The sequence below is a fragment of the Neolamprologus multifasciatus genome, chromosome 2, assembly GCF_963576455.1.
Source record: "Neolamprologus multifasciatus chromosome 2, fNeoMul1.2, whole genome shotgun sequence".
Classification (NCBI taxonomy): domain Eukaryota; kingdom Metazoa; phylum Chordata; class Actinopteri; order Cichliformes; family Cichlidae; genus Neolamprologus; species Neolamprologus multifasciatus.
In genome coordinates this window covers 7099802-7109942 of record NC_140440.1, presented here as the reverse complement: position 1 = coordinate 7109942, position 10141 = coordinate 7099802, and the positions used below count along the sequence as shown (strand labels likewise).

General features: G+C 38.8%; 1 protein-coding gene across 2 annotated transcripts in view; it reads right to left on the bottom strand.

Moving 5' to 3' along the window:
• Window positions 1–3317: 3317 nt before the first annotated feature.
• cplx1 (complexin 1) overlaps window positions 3318–10141 on the bottom strand; it is a 59670-nt gene continuing 52846 nt past the window's right edge. For both annotated transcript variants that reach the window (XM_085171601.1, XM_085171607.1), the window contains exon 4: window positions 3318–7044. In XM_085171601.1, coding sequence (XP_085027727.1) covers window positions 6850–7044 — 195 coding nt within the window. In that variant the 3' untranslated portion in view covers window positions 3318–6849. The remainder of the gene's footprint in view (window positions 7045–10141) is intronic.

Below are 10141 nucleotides of genomic sequence, written 5' to 3'. Positions count from 1 at the left end.
AGCCAGAGAATTAAGAATGGTGAACATTCTGCTGGTATTTTGGTTGCTGCCAAAAGCATCGACTACAGGATCTCTGAGCTGATGGCCTTTGGGATATCATACAAGGACTTCAGCTGCTGGTCCTTTAAGCCTGTAAGTTGCAATTTAGGATAGCTCTTCATGTATTCCCAGCATGATTTGTTCCAATATGCTTATTACAACTGACTGTACCTGTACAGATTGTGTAATTATGCAATAAAAACCTATTCATTTCATCTGTCAGATGTGTTTTGGCATCTGATTCAGAAAACGATTCCCTCCAGCATCGCCGTCACGCAGAATAGCAGGTCAGTAAGAGCACATAAAATATGCACTGATATTATTAGTGTCACATGTTGCCTCACCTTGTTATTAAAAAGCTTCTTCTCTGGTAAATATAACCAAACCTAACCAAACAATAACTTAAAGAGATAAACATAAAGATAAGATGAGTAAATCCTCACAAACTAAAGTCTGAAAACACTCTTCTGACATTACGAGGCACAAGTCTCTAAACAGTCCAGGAAAATGACCTGTCCATTCACAATAGCCAACAGAGTTTTTCAGCAAACATGCACATACTGCATGTATAACGCTCCTTCCATTCAGTGAAGACCTGAGGATCCATCTTGAAGAGTCACACGTGTGATCGGCAAAGAGCTGTAACAACTGTTGATAACTTTTTAATGGTCTGATGAATGTAAAATGACAACAAATCCACTTTAATGTTGGAGCTCTGATTTATGTCCACAGAGATTGGAGAGTCACACTCCATGAAATCATTTCAGCTGAATCAAACTGAATTCACTTCAACTTTATTCAGTTTTATTTTTAAGCGCCAAATTACCACAGCAGGTGCCTTAAAATACTTGTAAAGACCCTACAATAATACTGAGAAAACCCCAGAAACCGGGCACCGCCTGTCAGCACGCACTCGGCAACAGTGTGAAGGAAAAACTCCCTTTTACCAGATGAAACGTCCGACAGAATCAGATTCAGGGAGGGGCGGCCATCAGCCGTGACCAGCTGGTGGTGAGGGGAGGGAGAATTTGGTTTAGCATCTATACGGTAAATAAATATTACGTAAAGACCTAATTGCAGTATGGCTGAGTATTTTTCATTTGCTTCATTCAGTATTGTGGGATTATGAAAAAAGCTATCAAACCTGGATTGTTAGATCATGAATTAACTGTGGTTAACCACAAAAAGCATCAAGTCATGCTAGCTTTAGTTGGACATTTACTTTTTCACATATAGACAAGTAGGTTTGGATAGCCTCAGGTTATCACTCAGGTTATCTGGCTATTATTGTCATTTAGATTTATTGTTAATAGAGTTATATATTATATCACAACAGTGCGACAGCAGTTCTGTCCATGTTCCCATTAAGTTTTTTATAAAAGAGAAAAAAACACTGATTCCAGTTTCAGTGTGAATGGTGTAAAGCCAGGAGTCAGTGCCCAGTAGAGAGCAGTTAATTGACATCGACTGTTGCATGTCTATAGGACACCAATAGAGCCGTGGCTCTCCTGCTGCCTAAGTGCTGCTCAGAGAGCACAAAGGCTGCTGGGTGTGAAAAAGCTGCCTCAGTGCATGAATGCTAATGGAATTGATTTATACCTCCATTTCCTGCAGGGAGACTTGTGGACTTTTATTGCAGAGGGGGAACCAAGACCCTTCTGTGTGCTCAAAAGTGTGAGGAGGTTGAAATCGTAGGAGGCAACTACAATCAAGATTTAAAGAGTCCAGAGCTGTTATGAAAATCCACTGGGGAAATGACTGTGAGCATATAGTGGCACACACAGAGACAGATGTTGGTGGTTTGGGGTGTGTTTTAATTTATTTTGAAAACTTTTTAAAACGTATATAAAGTGAAAGAGAAAATCTGTCCCATCTTTTCTTTAACAGTGATCTCAGTTAGCGTAGTAGTAATTTCGCAGCCTCGACTCTGGTGAAAATAGAAGAATATATGGGTTCATGTACAAACACAACTGACATAAGCCTTGTTTCTCTGAGTTAAGCTTGAGGAAATGCTTTGAATACGTCTTTGCTTCATTTGGTGTTGTGAATGACTCCAGGTAACTTTAGAAAAGACATTTAGTCCATTTTTTATTCAAAAATATGAAGGTTGTATTTAGTTGTTAATCTTAATATATTGCTGTTAATGCCATTTTAAATACTAATAATAACAACCTGTCAAGTGATGGGGGTATCTATGCGTGAAGAGCCGGCGGAGCATAAATTGCTCAGCATCTGCTGGAACAGACAGTAAGAAAGATTTTCCCCATGTGCACTGGAAACCACATGTAGTTTCTGAAGTGCAACAGAATGCATCCAAATTGCCTGATTTATCACACAAGTGAAAATACTATTATTTATGGATATATTAACGTGTTTGTTATTCTTGTAAAAAAGCTGTGTATTTCTGAAAACGCACGGCAGCACTGCAGAGAAGAATGAAGAATGTCAGCATACCTTTACCAAGTGGAACTTGCTGATGCATGAGTGGGAGGTACATAAATGACAAGCCTTGAACAGTAAATGCTAAAATGTGATGCTTGCAACCTTGTGGGCAAGCAACATTAGAAATCCAAAATAGTGAGATAAGGAGTAAACACAGAAATGTCAAAACACATTAATTGAATAATTTGGTTTTACTTTCTGCCTGCTTTCTGTTCCAAATTAAAACCAGCGCAAAAGTCGGGCGCCATCCCTAATCCCTCCTCGGCATACCGCCATTATCTTTTCAGTGGATTTGTTTGATGTTAAAGGTCTGCCGTTACCCGTAAACCCATTATCACAGATGCACTTATGGCAACCAGTTTGCTATGAGAGATATTTGCATCTCTTTGATGTCTATGTACTCACTGTGACACGATCACAAGTCAGGTCTGCCTCCAATTACGATTTGAACGACAAACTGCATTCTGTTTACAGCCCTTTTCGCTTTTATTGAATAGATGTTGAAATTCCTTCTGAGAAAAAAAAAAAAGTAAAAAATGCACAACAGTCATGTTGAGATGAAAAACAGGTTTGACTGACACAAACAGTAACATGTGAAATACATTAAAGGTCTTTGCACATACTTCCTCAACGAATGCCATGCAATGGGATATGATCCATGACGGCAGGCCACGTCTCAGAGTCACAAAGCGGGGATGATCCCGCCTCCCAGAAACACACTACATCACTCTACCACTCCTTCCATATATTGTTTTCTTTTTTTTCTCTTGTACACACAGGTAGCCAAAGACTTGCTGCTGTACCGTTTGAATGCAGAAACACAAGACGATGAAAAATCATATGAAATCACTTTATTCTCAGTGTGCGGTGATTCCATTTTTGCAGGAAAGTTACAGACCGAAATATTAGTCTAAAATGGCATGCAGTGAGGCTAACAGGTGGAGCTTTGAAACACAGAGAGGACACGGAACGATTATATCAACAACCTTGCCTACATCGCACACCATAAGCATGCATACATGTTGGTCAACAAATAGGGAGCTACAGAGAAAGAGAGAAAGAGAGAGGAGGAGGATGAGAAGATTTTGCAGTACAAAAGAATACACTAAATGAACATGTTTTTTTTTTTTCTTCTCTCAAAATATCAACCACCAGAGGACAGGACCGGCTACAGACAAGAAAGAAAAACATACTGCACCAGACTAAATATCTTCTCAACAAGTACAGAAAAGAGAGAGACAGATGCAAGAAGAGAGAAACGTCAGACAGTTACATTCAAGTCACATCAAAAGAATTTTTTTTTCCTTTTTTGTGCCATGTTTTTCAGGCAGCTTTTTAAATTCTATCAATGGCTGTATGAGCGGCACAAATGACTGACTGGGTGTCTGACACAGTCTACTGGACAACAGGATATTGATTACGCATGACTTGGGCAGTTTGTTTAGGCAGTGATCAAAAAGCCATTTGGAGCGCAATCAACCGACATTTACAAGATGATGATGATGATGATGATGATGATGAATGAGTCCATGATGATGTCAGTGGATGAGAAGCAAAGCTTGATCTGATTTCAGAGCACACTCACTCATAGCCTGAAGGAATGCACGCGCTAACGACGTTTGCTAAGGTGTTGTCGTCCTTTGCAGGGGCAGTAATTGTAGCTTTCTAGATTATTATCTGGGCCAAAAAAAGAGATATTTCACTCATAAAGAAAGACCGTAGCTATAGGCTTGCTAATCCGCTAGCAATGAAAATATAAAATACTTTAGCCGAGAACCCAATGAGACTCTAAGTGAAGGCTAATTATGTTTAACGTCTATGAAAACATTACTAGAATACCTGAGAATTTTAAAATAAATCAGATATGCAGGAACTAAATGTGAATGACACCCCTTGACTAGGTCTAATACTAACAGCACTATTCTTTGGTTTGACTGAATAACTGCTGTGATGATGGATTTGAGTGCATGAAACATCTACTGGCTTCTAGCTAGCTGCTAACACACTGTAGGAACAGAGGCTGGCAAAGGCAGTTTACAGGTACTATAAAATCACAGGAAGTTCAATAAATGTGCTCTACAGATGATCTTACCACACTGTGCCATTTGATTTTGTTTTAACATTTTCAGGGTATATATGTATATATATTCACCATGATTACAGAGCTCACAAAACACAGAGAGAAGCTAAATTTCCCTTTCTCTACGCCACAGAAATACACAAGATCAGAATTAGTGTCATTTCATGGTTAGCTAGCTTAATAAAAACTGTCATAATGTGGCAAAACAGCTGGTTTTGAAAACCCTAATTTAACACCTACCTATGGCTACTGCGCACAAGTGGATCACAAAAGTATTTTCCAACAAAATTTGTCACAAAATGTAACTGATCACTGCAAAAAGCACATTTATGATTTCCCCTAGACTTCATGCGGGACTTTTCCTAAATGGCAGCTAATATAACCTCTCTGCAGCAACATTTTAGTGCCATTAATTTTGCGGTTACAGCATCAAATTTAAGTTATTCATTGTGATGTACTTGTAGGCTGAAAAGGCATTTACTGAGGTGTAGTGTAAATCTAAGTTTGCGTGTTACCAGCTCGAGTCTGGTGGAATGTCTGAAATATCTGGAATGTTTAACAAGACACTGGGAATGATGGAGAAATTTAAAGAAAAGGCATGAGGAGAATATATTTATTCTGTCCTCATTTGTTTTTAAATTTGTGCTATTACAGTTACCTGCAAGGCAGAGTAAACTGTAAGCTATAAACAGCAGGTAAATGTTATTTTTTCATGATGCCAAGGATGACTTTGATTTGTTAATGTCTGCTTGTAAAAACCTGCAGTTTGTAACTTTGAACACAAACCCTGGATGCTGTATGTCACGTGGATGAACACTTCTCACAACATTAAACGAATCATCCCACTTTCTCTCTTCCTTGTTTTAAGTAAATACCTCTGACCAATGAAGGCTTAAGTCTCGCTACAGTAAGTAGCCACCCTCGCGTCTTTAACATCGACTAACATTAAGGATTAACTTCAAACACACAACAATGAAGATTGTCTGTTATTGCTGATTTGGGACTCGACTCCCATCAGTTAAACCAACGGACACGAGACAACTTCATTTTGAACAATATATTGCACTATTGTCACTGTCTGTTCACATATAGTGTATTCACAACATAGTTGTGTTTGGGAAGTGTCTTTTTAAAAAGTAAAATGATGAAAGTGTTAGCACGATTCGAAATTAACAAGCCTGGCCAAACGTTTACATTTCCTATTACAAAACGCTGAGTGCGCAACACCACAGAAGGAAAAGAACTTTGTTTTTTTTAAGCCTCAAACATGTATAGCCAGTGACTTTATGGAATTTAAGGATCTCATCTTCATCTTACTCTTTTTAAGACAAACTTTATGGAGAACATTTATAATTTCCTCCATGGAAGAACATTTTAGACACAAAGTCAATTATCACTTACTGTACACGGTGGTGGATGAGACGTTAACTAAATAAAAATGAAAAACCAGTTATTGCCTCAAATTTTCAGTGTATTTTGCTTCATCATAACAAAGGAAATGGTATCCATATATGTACTTCACAACTTTACTGCATGCTTAAAAAAGTAAACAAAACAAAGCAAAAAAAAAGAAGTTTCATTTCAACTGAATTCCTTCACTTTTGAGTTTACAGATGTATTGGCTCTGCCAGTGTTCGTACCACACGTTTACATTAAAACAGTGAGAACATATGGGACAGTTTGTGGGACTGATCCTAACCAAGGAAAACCAATAAAAATGCAAGTATATATACACTGTATGTATCAAATATTAGCAAGAACATAACAGGACGATTCAATTAAATTTGATATGATTTGGATCATTTCTTACAAGTTAAAAATATGGCTTATACTCTTAGTTATCTTGTTATACGTCATATTTCACTGATATATAGTACTCTTTTTATATAACCGAGGCTATTTACAAACAAAAAGGGTGGATGATGGGTGATATCTGGTCGTATTCTAAGTGCTGGGCATTTTGAAAACATGCCATCAGTTTGCCTTAAGTAAAGACATTTGATCTGTGTAGGTGTTGCATACTTTTTAAAACACGATAATAATCACAGGTTATCAAGAAAGATCTCTGTCGGAGATATTAAAAAGTATGAATCACCGTGAGATCAGAAAGTTTAACTTAAGGGCAAAATCACAGCATGTTGTGTAATTCCAGGACACTTAGAAGTTGAGTTGACTGGGTGGGAGGGAGGTGAAGAAAGGTGTGGCTGCAGCTGGAGGTGGGGCAGGGTGGTACAGCATTGATTAGATGGACGTTGTAAGAAGTTAACCATTTTTCTGCCAGAACGCTGTTACTTTTTATTGAACATATCCATGAGTGGTGCAGGGATGAATTTCATGACCGTATCCACGATGCTCTCTTCTTCCTCCTCATCCCCGCAGCCAGCAGGAACTGCTTTTTTCGGGCGGGTGAGGCTGCCCTCGGAGGCCTGCTCCATAGCAGCTGCTGCCTCGGCTTCCTTCTCCTCCTTCTTCTTGATGCCATACTGCACGGTAAAAGGAAAAACAGGTAAAAACAAAAAATAGTTAGAAAATGAACACAGTGTAGATGTTGCAATCAAGACAGAAGCAAAGACAGAAGCCTGCAGGATGTTACCATAAAACCACCAAATCTGTACAGGTAGGCTAGATGGATGAGTTGACAAAAAATTGAATTTTAGCATAATTCTTTTAAGTTCATGTAGTCAGTTTTGTTACAATGATGAAAATGGTTCTTTCAGTTGAATAAAGTCTATCCTTCAAGCTTGGATCCTCTACCAGAGGCCTGGGAGCTTGAGGGTCTTGCGCAGTATCTTAGCTGTTCCTAGGACTGCGCTCTACTGGACAGAGATCTCCCGATGTTGTTCCCAGGATGTGCTGGAGCCACTCGCCTACCTTGGGAGTCACTGCACCTAGTGCTCCGATTACCACTGGGTCCACTGTTACCTTCACCCTCCACATCTTCTCCAGCTGTTCTCTGAGCCCTTGGATTTTCTCGAGTTTCTCGTGTTCCTTCTTTCTGATGTTGCTGTCATTTGGAACCGTTACATCTATCGCTACGGCCGTCTTTTTCTGTTTGTCTACCACCACTATGTCTGGTTGGTTAGCCACTACCATTTTGTCTGTCTGTATTTGGAAGTCCTACAGATTCCTTGCTCTGTCATTCTCCACCACCATTAGGGGCGTCTCCCATTTTGACCTCCAGGCCATACTTGGCACAGATGTTTCTGTATACTATACCAGCGACTTGGTTATGGCGTTCCATGTATGCCCTGCCTGCTAGCATCTTGCACCCTGCTGTTATGTGCTGGATTGTCTCAGGGGCATCTTTACACAGCCTGCACCTGGGCTATGCTTCATGCATGAAACAACACCCCATTCTCATTCACATACTTCCACTATGTGTCAAACCTGCTTGAGTCTCACAAGATACACAAAGTGTCCTTTGTTGTTGAGTTGTGTTGCCTAAACATAACAAAGCAATGACCAAAATTTCTAAACAGAACAGTGTCCTGACTGACAAACTTAAGCCTTTCCCTACCACAACCCCCTCAAACTCCTATTTACCTAATTTGTGCTGTTCTTTGTTACCCGATGAAGGAGCTCTAAAATCACTCAGCATCTGATATTAGTATGGAGGGTTCAAAAGACACCTTGTATCTATCCCTGCTATGACAGCAAAATCTGACAGCAAAGCTGTATCTGATGACAAGGGATTAGAATATGCAGTTTTATTAAATTTGTATTAAATATTCACCAACCAACCTGCATAGTTAAGGCCAAAATTCTTCACCAATTATGATCAACTAATTTTGTCAAGAACTTGAAATATGAATGAATAATAAATTTCATTGTTACATTTCATTAAGCAGTATATTTGCCTCTTTTTAAACTCAACCCTTTATAAAGTCTATTCATTCTGTCAATTAGTGTCTGTCCAAAAGCGTATTTATTATATTTGTAGACACAGGGCCTTAAGCTAGTTAATTGCTTTTTTGTTTGTTTTGTTTTTGTTTTTTGCTTTAATGCTGGTCACGAGGCTTGCAGAGAAAACTAGGATTCACTTTAAAATATCAGTTTCTTTTAAATATAGGAACATAAAGACATGAATATTTCAAGCAATTCCAGGAGGTGGTGACTGGTTAATTGGAAAGCAATAAGTATTCTTATAAAGTAACAGATTTCTTAATTTGCATGGTTTAGCTTGAGGCTACACGCAAATTAAGTTAAACACAATGTATATAGCAACCTTTAGGTCCTGTTGCAACTGATTTCTGCAATTAGATGCAGAAAGAAGTTCAGGTTCTTGTTTTATTTTTGGTTATGTTTTTGTGGGTGTATATGGAGGCTTGAACTGCTGCTAGCTCTAATTTAACCTTCCTGGATATTTTATGTAGCTACAGAGGCACTTGGCAGGTGTCCTGGACAAGGTTTGCTTTTAAAAAGCCCATTATTAAGACTACTACTAAATCAAGAGTATGTTTGGAGAACAACAAGCTTGTTAAAACATTAAAGACATCAGCTGGGAAATGCATTCCACTAGTAAGTCCACTGACACAGCCATACTGTAATGTCTGTGAAGAACTGCATGGAAGATAGTATGGAAGTGATTTTGTATTTTATGATATGCCCATAACTAACCAAACACTGTGACAATATGACATGAAACATGAAACAAACAAGTCCAGACAGGCTGAAATAATTCATCGTTATTTCAACACATTAGTTCAAGCACCACAATTGAACCTGAATCTTTTATGAATTCAGAATAGATGGATCGATTGAATTTGTTGCCATACGGAAACTAGGATCCTGACTTCAATTTCTGCATTAAACCTGAGGATCTGTGTCCAGTTTGGTGTATTTTGTGCATTTGTGGTCATAGATTGAGAAAAATCAATACAGGAGGACTGCAAGGAAAAGGTTGCAGTGCACGGGGAGGTCAGCGGGCCGAGTGATAGTTGATCTTGAGGCAGGGAAGGGGAAAATGAGCTGCACTCCTCCATGACCTCTTGACTGCTTTGCCAGGCACACACTAATGTGATTCTGTGGCAATAAATATCTTAAAGGAGGAGTTGCATTTCCACTGCAGAGAGGAACAATGTGGGTATGTCTGTGGAGTGAAGCTGTATGACTGTTTGAGAGAACAACAGCTGAAAAAAACTGTTGCTTTAAATATTTTTTGTTTTTTGCCTTCATGACTAAACCACTCTTTTGTCAAGATCTTGTGTTTTTTTCTCTTTGAGGTTTGAGCCTCAAAGACTTGATTACAGTTTAAAAAAATGAAAAGACAATCTTGGAAATAAATATGTATCAAAGAGCTGAATCAACAGAGTTGGACACACTGACAAAGCACTTGTTATTTCTGGTTTCTCATTATTTTACTTGAAGCAGCCAGTCATGACAGAGATTATATCTAACATGATCTGGTCTCTATCCTCAGAATGTCTTTGTCTAAAAATACTGGCTACCTACAAGATGTTCCAGGGCTTTATTACATTTTGACAATTTTAGGCCTAAATCAGGTATCATAAGGAAAGAGTGGGAGTCGACCCTGGGCAGGCCAACAGTCTATCACAGCACTAACGCCGCGACAGACTATAA